Source organism: Aotus nancymaae, unplaced genomic scaffold (genome assembly GCF_030222135.1).
Source record: "Aotus nancymaae isolate 86718 unplaced genomic scaffold, 86718_ANA_hifiasm-v0.15.2.pri h1tg000016l, whole genome shotgun sequence".
In the NCBI taxonomy this organism is placed as follows: Eukaryota; Metazoa; Chordata; class Mammalia; order Primates; family Aotidae; genus Aotus; species Aotus nancymaae.
Window position 1 is genome coordinate 49,899,897 of NW_026988428.1, and position 15,309 is coordinate 49,915,205.

The window sequence follows — 15,309 nt, forward strand, 5'->3', positions numbered from 1 at the left end:
AATAATACCAGAGATGAAGTAATGGCTTTAGGATAGTCTGTTTCAGCCTGCTCTATTTGGAGACCTTTTTCATTGGCATCTGAGTCCTCGCTATGACTAGAAGGCAATTGTTAGGGCACTCAATGAGTTTAGATAGTGATGGAGATACAAATCTAGAAAATGGTAGATCTTAACTAAGAAAGACACATTCCTGTGATCACACTGGGGTGGACACAGGATGACGTGATGCTCTACTTAAATTATGACAGAAATGGAAGCTGATTTCTGATCTCTTTAATAAATAAATTGCCAGAAACACAAAAGAGAAAGGAGATTTGGCCAGGCACGGTGGCTCATACCTGTAATTCCAGCACTTTGGGAGGCTGAGGCGGGAGGACCACCTGAGGTCAGGAGTTCAAGACCAGCCTGGCCAACATGGTGAATCCCAGTCACTACTAAAAATACAAAAATTAACCAGGCATGGTGGCTGGCACCTGTTATCCCAGCTACTCAGGAGGCTGAAGCAGGAGAATCACTTGAACCCAGGAAGTGGAGGTTGCAGTGAGCTAAGATTGTGTCACTTCTCTCCAGCCTGGGTGATGGAATGAGACTCTGTCTCAAAAAAAAAAAAAAAAAAAAAAAAGGAGAAAAGGGAGATTTAAGAGAAATTACAACCAAAAGCAATGAGTAGATCACTTGGGATTCTAATTAAAACCAACTGTTATAAAAAGGTATCTATTGGCCGGGCACAATGGCTCGCTCATGCCTGTAATCCCAGCACTTTGGGAGGCTGAAGTAGGCAGATCACCTGAGGTCAGGAGTTCGAGACCAGCCTGGCCAACATGTCAAAACCCTGTTTCTACTAAAAATACAGAAATTAGTTAGGCGTGGTGGCACGTGCCTGTAGCCCCACCTACTCAAGAAGCTGAGGCAGGAGAATCGCTTGAACCAGGGAGTTGGAGGTTGCAGTGAGATGAGATCCTGCCACTGCACTCCAGGCTGTTTGACAGCAAGACTCCATCTTAAAAAAAAAAAAAAAAAAGCCAGCTATCTCTCTGATTGCTTTAAAAAAACAGGTGATTTTAATTAGGATTTTATATGTATCTGGGAAATGTGAACATTGAATATTTTATAATAAAAATATTGCTAATATTCTGATGATGTTATTTAGTTATGTGCTTTAAAAGAGTATTTTTAAGGCATACATTAGTAATAGCTACAAGATGCGATGATGCCTGGAATTTCTTCATAACTCCACTGGTGAGGTGGATAAACCAGACTGAGAGTGGAGATGAAGCAAGGTTGGTTTTAAGCTAATCACTGTTAACACTGAGTGATGCACAGTGGTTCATTATGCTATTTTTATTTTTGTATATATTTTGAATTTAATAACAAGCTTTTGAAAACGAAAATAATATCAGTTCCCTTAGAAAGCCCTATGTGGATGCCTTGTGTAAACAGACATTTAATTATTCTGGCTTTCTTTCATATGGTGGTGGCGGCTGCCCGCACATAGTCTTTTCCAGACCATATGGCCCATCTGCCCACAAGGCAAGCTCTCTGGGGCATCCCACTGCCACTTGCTCTCGAGGAGGACTTCATCCTGGCTCTGCCCAGTTTTTCATAGCAAGGATTTCCTCCTAAACAGTTTTCCTGCTTGGGATCCAGCCTTTGCCCCTCCTCCCCACTTTTGTTTTCACCAGTGCTGTCAACATATAATTCCTTCTCTTTTCTTCCTAGAATATTTTAAAAATATAAATCTGAATATGTTACTTTCTTACTTGAAGCTTCTTAATGGTTCCTCAGTTCTTTGAGAATAAAATACAACCCCTTTGCAAGAGCTGAGCTGGAACTGAGCTGGACTCCAGAGGGTCACACCATCCCTCCCATCCCAATCCAATCTGCTAAATTCTGTCTTCATTAGAACCACTGCAATTCCTTAAATAGCACTTTCCTAACATCTTTAGCCCTTGAACCTGTTACTCCCTGTGCACAAACACCATTCTCCCACGTGTTCTCCTGTAGAATTTCTACTTTTACTTCAAAGTTTGGCTCAGAGTCTCATCCTTCAGGAAGGCTCCCTGGTGGCTTAGCTGGAGGGGCTTGAGGCCTTCCTATGAGACCCACAGCTCCGGTGCATTCTTCTGGTGTTTCTAAACTTTTAGTTTTATTCTTGCTCTCAAATAAGGAGTTAAATTATTTTTAATAAGAGAAATTAAATATTAAGGACTAGAATTCAATCAGGTATGATTGAGATTTGGAGGGCCACAAACTATTATAATACAATATCTAAGATATCACAAGAACCAATTTTTAAGAACCATTTTTTGCCCCCTTTGAGAATGCATGTTCTAGCACATACCTTTCACTTTATGTTTTAAGGATGTTGCTATTTGCTCCTTCATTAGAATAAGATCACCTTGAAAACATTCATATCCCCATAGCCTAGAACTATGTCTGGTACCAAAGGGAACTCAATAAATGCTTGAACAAGTGAGCAGAAGGATGAATGAATATTAGCATGTAGTCACTGGTTCCCAGGCTGAGAACTTTGCGAGTCAGCTTCCCTGCTATGCCAAGGTCTAGTTTCCTTTTTCAAGACACGTGATGCAAACCCAATTTCATTCAAAGTTTGAGAATACAACTTGGCTGCCACTGTGAGGATCAGCAAACCTAGAATTTTCTCCCTCCACCATACTAGGAGTGTTGAGTCAGCCTCAGGTTCGACTGCCAATTCCACCTGCCTTCTTGGGCTTTAACTCAACTGACATCTGTGAGGCCTTGCAGCTTAGGAGGAGGGTAATAGCTGCCATTTAGGAGGGAATACTCAGACTGTTTTGGAGGCTGAAGCACTCCTAGATATACTCTCCTGGAGGCTGTTTCAGCGTAGAACACTTAGAAAGGAGCAACTAGGGTGTTTAACTAGAGGAGAAATTTCTAAGAAAGAAAAATGTAGAATCACGAGTAAGTTTCAAAGTGAGCCTAAGCAGATGCTAATGATATTATAAACAGCTTTTATATAACAACAGAAGGTTTACAACGATTAGTGAAAGACAGGAATGGGGGCAAGCCTACTTGTTTGTTCTGCTCAGCTCTAGTTAAGAAAATTAATGGAAGCACGGAACAGATGCAAAATTGCTGCATTACTTATCTGCAATGTTATTTCCAGGCTTCTTGAGTACAGCCTGTTTAACAAAATGAACACTATCTGGCTTGAATCCATAATGGCAGCTGCTTCTGTGGCCAAACGGGAGGCTTGGATTTGGGAGTGAGCCTTTGGAAGGCATACATGTGCAGGTCAATCAAAGTTCACTTCAACTAAAAGTGATGGAATTAATTCTAAGTACGGCTAAATTTCTTGGAGTTGGACTGGCCTGAGAAAGTAAACCATTTGAACAACACTCTCTACAGCTCCCTTATTGATGCCTGGTCATTTTATGTAGTCATGACACAATGATATACCATGAGATATCCAAGCAACTGTTGAGTGTTTCAGAGTAGAATTCAAATTTGTGTAAGTGACAATTTTAAGTCTCAAAACTAGGTTCCTTTGTGACAGCATTTCTCAAAGTGTAGTTCCAGGACCAGCAGTTTTGGCATCATCTGCGAACTTGTTAAAAATGCAAATTCTCAAGTTTGCATTTGACTGAGAATCCCTAGCCTGTAGACCAATAGGAATGGGAACTCTCGGGCAGGGGCCTAGTCATCTGTGTTTTAACATCTTCTGGGTGATTCTGATGCACACTCAAGCTTGAGAGCCATCTCTTTATGAGATCAAGCATGAAGAAAAGAGAAAAGTAGTTCTTATCACAGGTCCTTTTTGCAGCCAGCTTCTTGCCAACACAGCTTCCACTGCTCCTAGCACAGCCAGGATCACTCTTGGAAGCTTGGAATGGGTCATCTCTGCTACTCTAATCTAGGTTTTAGGGGAAAAGCTACTGCAAATTACTTAGCTTGGCTTAACACTGGTGAACTAAATAGATATTCTGAAACCAAAATATGAATCTGTCTTCAAAAGACAGATTTAATCACTAATAAGGCTGTATAAAGGTAATTTGCTTTGACTAGGACAAGCTGCAACCTATTTTTTTTTTTTTTTTTTTACACAGATTGGAGCCCATGAAGATAAAGTACTGATTTATGGTCTCAAAAGTATGCTATATATTAGAGTAAGATTCCCCAAGCCAAGCAAGAAATCATTAATATTTGATTTATGCTGTATATTTGATTGACTGAAAGGTGGTAATACAAAGCAGACTTTTGATTTTGATTTGATTGACTAAAAGGTAGTAATATAAAGTAGACTTTTGAAAACTACCTGTGATAGATTTGCAAAGCTCTATCTCTTCCTGGAAATCCTCAAAAGTCTCTACTGCTTTGCTTCAGGGTTTCCTGTCAGGCCCTACCTAGCCAGGTCTTCCAATTCTCTTCATTTACTTTGGACTCAGAAGTAATCAAGGTATAACAACAGATTTTCTTTCAAGAGGATTACTTGCATTGCTGAGGACCTGGGGATTGGGTAGCAGCCTCAGGAACGCCAGAGCTTTGGACCCACACAAGAACCACTGGACTCTACCTGAGTTACACTTCTGCAGTAATGGAAGATGACAAATGCAGAAGCTCCTGAAAGCAGGATGGTGGCGAAATCCGGAGTGAGGGAGAAAAACACCTACAGCCCCAAGTGTTCCAAAAGATTTGGCCATTGTTAAAGCTGAAATTAACTTTTAAAATATTCAAATAGTAATGACTGCTGATAGTCAGCACTCACTAGGCCTCACTAGGTGCAAACTTATTGGCCAGTTCTTAACTATATTATCTCCTTTAGGCTGGGCACGGTGGCTCAAGCCTGTAATCCCAGCACTTTGGGAGGCCGAGGCGGGCAGATCACCTGAGATCAGGAGTTCAAGACCAGCCTGGCCAACATGGTGAAACCCCATATCTACTAAAAATACAAAAAATGGGCCGGGCGCGGTGGCTCACGCCTGTAATCCCAGCACTTTGGGAGGCCGAGGCGGGTGGATCACGAGGTCAAGAAATCGAGACCATCCTGGTCAACATGGTGAAACCCCGTCTCTACTAAAAATACAAAAAATTAGCTGGGCATGGTGGTGCGTGCCTGTAATCCCAGATACTCAGGAGGCTGAGGCAGGAGAATTGCCTGAACCCAGGAGGCGGAGGTTGCGGTGACCCGAGATCGCGCCATTGCACTCCAGCCTGGGTAACAAGAGCGAAACTCCGTCTCAAAAAAAAAAAAAAAAAAAAAAAAAATTAGCCGGGCGTGGTGGTGGGTGCCTGCAATCCCAATTACTTGGGAGGCTGAGGTAGGAGAATCGCCTGAACCCGGGAGGTGGAGGTTGCAGTGGGAGTGAGCCAAGATTGTGCTACTGCACTCCAGCCTGTTGGGTGACAAGAGTGAAACTCTGTCTAAAAAAAAAAAGTGTCATCTATCTATGTATAGATATAAAACTTCCTTTAATCCTTAAAACAGCCATGTAAAGTAAGCATTAAATGGACATTTACAGATGAGGAAACTGATGCTTAGACAAGTTAATTTGTCTAAGTTTCCCAGCTTGTCAGCTGTAAAGCCAATCTGGCATTCTTAGTCTTTCATTCTACTGTTCCCCCAGCTTGGACTAGAAACAGAGTTAATTCAGACTCTCTTGAACGCCTCATTCAGCACTTTCATGACCAAGTTACTGTGACCAGAGAGAGAATCATCACTGAAGGATGGAGAGCAGCCAGCAGCTAAAGGACTGGAAAACTTCTGAAGTGCAGAGGGCTCACATTAGTATGAGCAGTATTTCTGGGGGTAGAGAATATACACTGAATATTACCATTCAAAAATATTGAGACAAATCATGGCAATGTTTAATGTGATAGTTCTAATCACCAGCATAATTTCAGATGAGGCATAATATCAAACTTTCAAAAGCAGTGACTGTCCTAAGGGTCAATGCTTATTTTCCACTCATTCATATCTTGATCAAGGATCAGAATGAATGCCATGAAAGGGATTTCAGGAGGTAATTAGAATAAAAATAGTCCCCACTTATTGAGTTGAGTATGGACTGTGCCAGTATTTCTTTCAGTAAGCTACAGTACTAGCTCTCTGAGATGGACATTATTATGTAGACATTATTGAAAATGGAACCAAATCTCACAGACAAGTTTAGCAAGTTGCCCAAACTCTCACGGCTCAAATGTGGTAGAGCTGAACTTTAAACTGAGGTCTGATTTCTAAACAAAATTTATTTCAATAGCTTTAAGGGTACAAGTGGTTTTTGGTTACACGGATGAATTGTACAGTGGTGAGGCCTGAGATTTTGGTGCAGCCATCACCCAAGTGGCGTACATTGTACCCAGTATGTAGTTTTATGTTCCTCATCCCCCTCCTACCCTCTCTTCTTCTGAGTTTCCATTCTTCATTATATCATGTCTGATTTTAAAACATTTGCTCTTTATGATGATTTAGTTTGACTTTAAATAATCTGTGGTCTGGCTTTACAATATGAATAATGGTTATTTCCTCCCTTACTTTGCTCTGAATAAAAATGAATTCAGGTACTCAAAAAATATTTATAAGGTTATGAAGGAAGAGGATATTAGGATCACATAAATTCTTCCAAATCAATAACTGAATAATTTTCAAATAGTGATCTTTTATAAAACCATGTCTGAATGAGTATATATTTTTATACATCAATATAAGAAAATCTAGTTTGGGTAAATATGTCTCTCATGCCAATATTTATAGTCTTATTTTGGGTAGTTGTACGCTTTTCAATGGGAAGTTTAAGATTTTAAAAACAGAGCCTCTTAAAATTAAAAAATATTCTATAAGCACAATAACTATCAAAATATTATACATATGGATTGCAGGGGAAGGGTACAGAGGGGAAAAATGAGGCAAAGGAAATCAGCCACTGAAAATAAGATCTAGCTCTCCAAGTGCTCAGTTGTTTCAGAAACTCCTGCCAACCAGTAGACACAGCCTGGCTTTTAAACTGGACGCATTGCCAACTGTGCACACTATCCATATTCATCTCTGGCTTGGCTTTTTCACTGTGCAAGAAGGTAGCTGAAATCTGCTGAGCAGGGCAAATCATGCAAAACATGTTTCTCTACAGGGCTTTGCCTCTTCACTAGGACAGAACCCAGGCTGATGCTGAAGACTTCCTCCCTACTTTGAAACAAATCCCAAAAAGAAAGTGCAATTGAAGCAGGCTTATAAGGAGAAAAATGCAAATGTTGGCATAGAAAATCAGTTGCTTAGGAAATAATGAGTGCAAATCTGTGCATATTTTTAAACCTTGGTTATAAAATATATTTGCATATAATCATTATCAATTGTACTGATGGATGCAACTACAGATTTTTTTTTTTTTTTACTTTGAATAGGAACCATAAACACATAGCCTGACATAACATAAACTCTAGATCTAGATGACCTGATTAAGAAAATCCCAGAACATTGTCATGACTTCATCATTGTGATGAAATTATATACAGTAGATGCTCTCTTAACCAATCTCCACTTAATCAATTTACTGAATTAATTGTGGCTCTTCATTCTCCATCATAAAATGTACAGACCAATGCCATGGCATGCTCCAGAGTAACAGACCAATGCCATGGCATGCTAGCATTCTCTAGCTCCTCTGTACTTCTGCTCCTGCTTCAGCTGTAAACTTCAAAATTTAGAGGCAATTATGTTTATTCCTAAACCTGTTTATGCCAGCTGTATTTGTTATTTTAACTATGTAATTTAATTAATCTTATATAACCTATGAAATATGAAAGTAGTTGTTCTATGAAAACAAAATCCGATGCTTTGGAAAGATACAATAAGGGGTCGTTAGGCAAAAATCTATGGCCAGGCGCAGTGGCTAACGCCTGCAATCCCAGCACTTTGGGAGGCCGAGAAGGGTGGAGAGATCACTTGAGGTTAGGAGTTTGAGACCAGCCTGGCCAACATGGCAAAAACCCATCTCTACTAAAAATACAATTAGATGGGAGAGGGGACAGATGCCAGTAATTCCAACTACTCAGGAGGCTGAGGCACAAGAATCGCTTGAACCTGGGAGGTACAGATTGCAGTGAGTGGAGACTGCACCACTGCACTCCATGGCACACTCCAGCCTGGGTGACAGAGTGAGACTCTGTCTCAAAAACAAAAACACAAAACAAACAAAAAATCTACTGTTAATTACCTAGCGGAAAAACTCTAACACACTGGGGAAAATAAAGATCTAGGTGGAATTAGCATTCAGATTGCTTTAAATTCTTTAAAGTCTCACTGCATTAAAAACCAAACCAAATTAAAACTGGAAATCATAAAACATATACTGCAGATAGAGTTTAGGGAAACAAACAAAAAGAATTGTAACTGTAATCAGCAGAATCATACTCACAGGAAAGGCCTTGACTTTACCCGCAAGATTGGCAAAATAGTAAATTAAATGTTTATGTTATGGATCCATATCACATTTTGTAGCTCCCCACATTAGCTCTTTTGATGAATGGACACTTTTCAATTGGCTCTATATTCTTATAGTAATCAGATAAGATGTCTCTTATTTCAGGGCTACCCAAAGTGGGCTCCTTGCACCACAGCTGTGGCAGCATCTGAACATTTGTTAGGAATCCAGAATCTCAGGTCCCACCTGGGGCAGTGTCGAGGATCTGTGTTTTAACAAGCTCTTCAGATGATTCTGTGCCCTCCTAAGTTTGACTGGAGGCCTAAAAATGTGTATAGCCATTTTGAAAGGCAACATGGGGCATGACTGACTCATCAAGAATCACAGACATTTCCTTTGTCTTCTTACTCAGCTATCCTGCTTCTAGGAATAGTTTCTCAGGAAATAATTCAAAAGAAAAAAAAGGCTGAATAAAGGTATCTATGCACAAAGATGTCTATAAGAATACTATTTACAGTAACGAAACAATTGGAAGCAATACAGTGATTTAAGAAGAGAAAAAGGTAAATCACAGGCAGTCAATAAAAATTATGAATATTAAGAGTTTATAAAATGATCAAATGTTTATAATGTAAAATTAGGCAAAAAATGCAGCATCCGCTTGGTTATAGTTATGCCATATGAATATCAACAATAACTAGAAAACTACTAGTTTCATTGAATTAGGGTGGTATTAGATGATGATTTACATTTCGTCTTTAAAAGTTATATTTGTGCAATTATAATGTTTTCTATAATGAAAATGTGTTAATGATATCATTTGCAAGCACCATTATTTAAAATTCATACTACACCCTCAACACAAAATTTAAAGACCCTTTTAACTGTGAAACACTGCTGCCATGCAACTAGCCAGATGTTGCATGTAAAACATCAAGATCTAATATCTTTGGTGACAGATGGGCAGTTTCAAAAAATCAGTTTTAACTAAGGATGCTCTCAATACCTGAATTATCTTCATCTTTGCGGATTTTGAGCTTCACCAGGTCTTCACATTGCTGGAGGATCTGAACTGCATCTTCCATGGAACAGTTGTCCAGCCGGATATTATCTATCGCGAGTAATTTATCCCCAAGTTCCAGGGTCCCAGTTCTGTTAGTGAATGCATAGTAACACATGACTAATGATGAGCACTTAACTAGGCCATTTAAAGAGGCATTAAGCATCGTGTAGCATTATGGTAGTCTTTAGAGAGAAAGAGGTTCAACTGTTTTTTAAATTGTACTTTATTGATAACTCCCTCCCCTTTTCTAGTCTTATTTTGGTTGCCTGCCAGGACATTAAATTGTAGAGTATGAAAAAAATTTTTTCTTATGCTTTTTTCAATTGAACCAGGACATATATAAGTATCAATCAGAAAGCATATAATTCCCAGGAAGGGAGGTAATGGGCTAGGGTCTGCATAGACCCGGCTATCCTTAGGTTTTTCCATACTGTTGTATCACTTTTGATCCTTGGTAGTCCAGATATTAGGAGAGTACCAAGAGACGGCGGGAAGACAAGGTGTAACAGAGCTAGTGGGAGCCTAAGACTTGAACCTCTGCTGTGTGCACCTGGAAACTCACTGTGGCTGGAGTAGCAAGAAAATGTATAGATGAATCCACAGCTTCTTCTTTGAAAAGTGGCCAGTGAGACTCTAAAACTGGCTGTGGAAGAGGGTAGGTCTATTGAAAGTTTTTAGGGTCCATAATGAAATAAAAAAAAAAGTGAATGTAGTATGTACATGTTTTTATGTGCATTATTGTATATATACACATATTTGTAAGAACTGACTTTTATGCATTATGTCTGTGATAGAGACTGCTAATTGTTTCCCAGCATCCATTTTCCTTTCCCATCTTTCAAGTTACCCTCTAAAAATGCATGCCCTAGACTCTCTGGGCACCCTCCCTACCTCCTGTCTATAGCTAGAAAATGGTAACAGGAGGCAGGCAGAACAAGGTGGCCGAATAGAAGCCTCCACTGATCGTCCTCCCTGTAGGAACACCACATTTAGCAACTATCCACACAAAAAAGCACCTTCATAAGAATCAAAAATCAGGTGAGCAATCATAGTACCTGGTTTTAACTTCATATCACTGAAAGAGGCACTGAAGAGGGTAGGAAAGTCTTGAATTGATGATGCCAGCCCCTCCCCCATCCCTTCTGCAGCGGTCTCATGGCATGGAGAGAAAAACTGTGCACTTGTGGGAGGGAGAACATAGTGATGGAGAGACTTTGCACTGAAACTCAGTGCTACCCTATCACAGTGGAAAGTAACACTGGGCAGAAGTCAGCTGGTACCCATGGAGGGAAGATTTACATCAGCCCTAGGCAGAGGGGAATCACCCATTCTGGTGGTCAGAGTGTGAGTTCCAGTAAGCCTCACTGCTGCAGGCTAAAAAAACTCTTTTACAGTTTAAAGCCACAAGGACTGCAATTCCTGGACAAGTCCTGATGCTGTGCTAAGCTCAGACCAAGTCTACTGGTCTACTGGGGCGGGGGGGGGGGCATGTGACCTTTGTGCATGGGTTGGTTAAGTGAGTGGGTGCCAGTAGACTTGGGGGGCATATGACCTTTGTGCATGGGATGGCTGAGTGAGTGCTTGCAATAGCCCTCCACTAGCCCTAGGTAGTACAGCTCACAACTCCCAGAGAGATTCCTTCACTCTACCTGAGTAGAGGAGAAGGGAGAGTAAAGAAGACTTTGTCTTGGGAGGATGTAAGTGTCAAGGAATTTATCAATTTCTTCTAGATTTTCTGGTTTATTTGCATAGAGGTGTTTATAGTATTCTCTGATAGTAGTTTATATTTCTGTGGGATTGGTAGTGATATAACCAGGAAGAAGTCAAATCCTGAATCGACCAATAATAAGGTCTGAAATTGACACAGCAATTAATAGCCTACCAACCAAAAAAAGTCCAGGACCAGATGGGTTCACAGCCGAATTCTACCAGAGGTACAAACAGGAGCTGGTACCATTCCTTCTGAAAATACTCAAAACAACAGAAAAAGAGGGAATCCTCCCTAACTCATTTTATGAGGCCAACATCATACTGATGCCAAAACCTGGCAGAGACGCAACTAAAAAAGAAAATTTCAGGCCAATATCCCTGATGACATTGATGTGAAAATCCTCAATAAGATACATGCAAACTGAATCCAACAACACATCAAAAAGCTTATCCATCACGATCAAGTTGGCTTCATCCCTGGGATGCAAGGTTGGCTCAACATATGCAATTCAATAAATGTAATCTATCACATAAACAGAACCAAACATAAAAACCACATGATTATCTCAATAGATGCAGAGAAGGCCTTCGACAAAATTCAACAGCCCTTCATGCTAAAAATTCTCAGTAAACTAGGTATTAATGGAACATATCTCAAAATAATAAAAGCTCTTTATGACAAACCCACAGCCAATATCATATTGAATGGGCAAATCCTGGAAGCATTCCCTTTTGAAAAGCAGCACAAGACAAGGGAGCCCTCTCTCACCACTCCTATTCAACATAGTATTAGCAGTTCTGACCAGGGCAATCAGGCAAGAAAAAGAAATAAAGGTATTCAATTAGGAAAAGAGGAAGTCAAATTGTCTCTATTTGCAGATGACATGATTGTATATTTAGAATATCTGATCGTTTCAGCCCAAAATCTCCTTAAGCTGATAAACAACTTTAGCAAAGTCTCAGAATACAAAATCAATGTGCAAAAATCACAAGCATTCCTATACCAATAACAGACAAACAAAGAGCCAATTCATGAGTGAACTCCCATTCACAATTGCTACAAAGAGAATAAAATACCTAGGAATACAACAAACAAGGGATGTGAAGGGCCTCTTCAAGGAGAGCTACAAACCACTGCTCAAGGAAATAAGAAAGGACATAAATAATAAAAATTCCATGCTCATGGTTAGGAAGAATCAATATCATGAAAATGGCCATACTGCCCAAAGTAATTTATAGATTCAATGCTATCCCCATCAAGCTACCATTGACTTTATTCACAGAATTGGAAAAAAAAAAACAAATTTCATATGGAACCAAAAAGAGGCCACATAGCCAAGACAATCCTAAGCAAAAAAAAGAAAAAACAAAGCTGGAGGCATCATGCTACCCTACCTGACTTCAAACTATACTACAAGGCTACAGTAATCAAAACAGCATGGTACTGGTATCAAAACAGAGACATAGATGAGTGGAACAGAACAGAGGCCTCAGAAATAATGCCACACATCTACAACCATCTCATCTTTGACAAACCTGACAAAAACAAGCAATGGGGAAAGGATTCCCTATTTAATAAATGGTGTTGGGAAAACTGGCTAGCCATATGCAGAAAGCTGAAACTGGATCCCTTCCTTACAACATATACAAAAATTAACTCAAGATGGATTAAAGATTTAAACAGAAGACCTAAAACCATAAAAACCTTAGAGGAAAACCTAGGCAATACCATTCAGGACATAGGTATGGGCAAGGACTTCATCACTAAAACACCAAAAGCAACGGCAACAAAAGCCTAAATAGACAAATGGGATCTAATTAAACTAAAGAGTTTCTCTGCAGCAAAAGACACTATCACTGGCGTGAACAGGCAACCTCCAGAATGGGAGAAAATTTTTGCAATTTACCCATCTGACAAAGAGTTACTAGCCAGAATCTACAAAAAACTTAAACAAATTTACAAGAAACAAACAACCCCATCAAAAAGTGAGTGAAGTATATGAACAGACACTTCTCAAAAGGAGACATTTATGCAGCTAACAAACATGAAAAAAAGCTCATCATCACTGGCCATTAGAGAAATGCAAATCAAAACCACAATGAGATACCACCTCATGCCAGTTAGAATGTTGATCATTAAAAAATAAAGAGACAAAAAGAGACAACAGATGCTGGAGAGGATGTGGAGAAATAGGAATGCTTTTACACTGTTGGTGGGAGTGTAAATTAGTTCAACCATTGTGGAAGACAGTGTGGCTATTCCTCAAGGATCTAGAACTGGAAATACCCTTTGACCCAGCAGTTCCATTACCCAAAGGATTATAAATCATTCTATTGTAAAGACACATGCACATGTACGTTTATTGCAGCACTGTTCACAATAGCAAAGAGTTGGAACCAACCCAAATGCCCATCAATGATATACTGGATAAAGAAGATATGGCACATATATACCATGGAGTACTATGCAGCCATAAAAAAGGCAAGTTCATGTCCTTTGCAGGGACATGGATGAAGCTAGAAATCATCATTCTTAGCAAAGTAACACAAGAACAGAAAACCAAACATCACATGTTCCCACTCATAAGTGGGAGTTGAACAATGAGAACACATGGTCACAGGGAGGGGAACATCACACACCAGGGCTTGTGAGTGTGTGGTCGGGGTCTAGGGGAGGGATAGCATTAGGAGAAATATCTAATGTAGATGATGGGTTGATGGGTGCAGCAAACCATCATGGCATGTGTATGACTATGTAACAAACCTGCACATTCTGCACATGTACCCCAGAACTTAAAGTATAATTTAAAAAAAAAGAAGACGACTTTGTCTTTCAAAACTTGGAATCCAGCTCAGCCACAGTATGACAGGGCACCAGGCAGAGTCCTAAGGCCCCCTTTCAAGGCCTTAGCTCCCAGACAAAATTTCTAGACACACCTAGGCCCAGAAAGGAAATCTGCTGCCTTGATGGGAAGGACCCATTCCTGGCAGCATTTATCACCTGCTGACTAAATATTCCTTGGATCCTCAATAATCAGCAGCATGGCTGGGCACGGTGGCTGGTGGCTTATGCTTGTAATCCCAGCATTTCAGGAGGCCAAAGTGGGTGGATCACTTGAGACCAGGAGTTCAAGACCAGCCTGGCCAACATGGTGAATCTCCATGGTGAAACTTCATCTCTACTAAAAATATAAAAATTAGCCAGGAGTGGTGGCACATGCCTATAATCTCATCTATTTGGGAAGCTGAGGTAGGAAAATCACTTGAACCCGGGCAGTGGAGGTTGCAGTAAGCCGAGATCACACCACTGCACTCCATCCTGGGCAACAAAGTGAGACTGTGTCTCAAAAATAAATAAAATTAAATTTAAAAATCAGCAGCAGTAGCCAGGTAGTACTTGCTGTGGGCCTTAGGTGAGACTCTGAGGTGTGCTGGCTTCAGGTGTGTCCAGCACATTCTCAGTTGTGTTGGCTATGGGGAGAGGCTGTTTCTGCTTGAGAAAAGCAGAGGAAACAGGAAAAAGTGCTTTATCTTGCAGCTTAGGTACCAGCTCTGCAGTGAGGTAGAGCACCAAGTGGGTTCTTGAGGTTCCTGATTCTAGGCCTTGGCTGTTGGATATTTGTGGACCTGCTCTAGGATAGAGGGGAGCCCACTGCCTTGAAAGAAGAGTCCCAGCCCTGGCAGCATTTGCCACAAGCTGACTGAAGAGTCTTTGGGTCTTGAGTGAACATTGACAGTAGCCAGGCAGTACTTGTCATGGGCCTGGAGCAGTGGTGGCCAAGGGGAGAGACTTATTTCTTTGTGGAAAGGGGAGGGAAGGATGGGAAGGACTTCATCTTGTGGCTTGGGTGCTTGGGTGCCAGCTCAGCCACAGTAGAACAGGTGGATTCCTAAGGCGTCCGACTCCAGGACCAGTCTCCCAGATGACACCTCTAGACCTGCAAGGGGCCAGGGGAGCTCACTGCCCTGAAAAGGACAGTATCCTGGCTGGCTTTGCCACCTGCTGATTGTAGAGTTCTTGGTCCTTGAGTGAACATGGCCTAGTGGTAGCCAGACAAGCGTTTACCACCAGACTTTGTTGAGACCCAGTGCCATGTTGGCTTCAGGTCTGAACCAGCATAGTCTCAGTGGTGATGACCA

At 40.7% G+C, this 15,309-nt stretch overlaps 1 protein-coding gene across 12 annotated transcripts in view; it reads right to left on the reverse strand.

Annotated features, from left to right (window-relative positions):
• The window catches only part of GRIP1 (glutamate receptor interacting protein 1), a 710,594-nt gene that overhangs the window by 47,005 nt on the left and 648,280 nt on the right, over window positions 1-15,309 (reverse strand). For all 12 annotated transcript variants that reach the window (XM_064377313.1, XM_064377312.1, XM_064377311.1 and 9 more), the window contains one exon: window positions 9,403-9,548. In XM_064377313.1, the coding sequence (XP_064233383.1) occupies window positions 9,403-9,548 (146 nt within the window). The remainder of the gene's footprint in view (window positions 1-9,402; window positions 9,549-15,309) is intronic.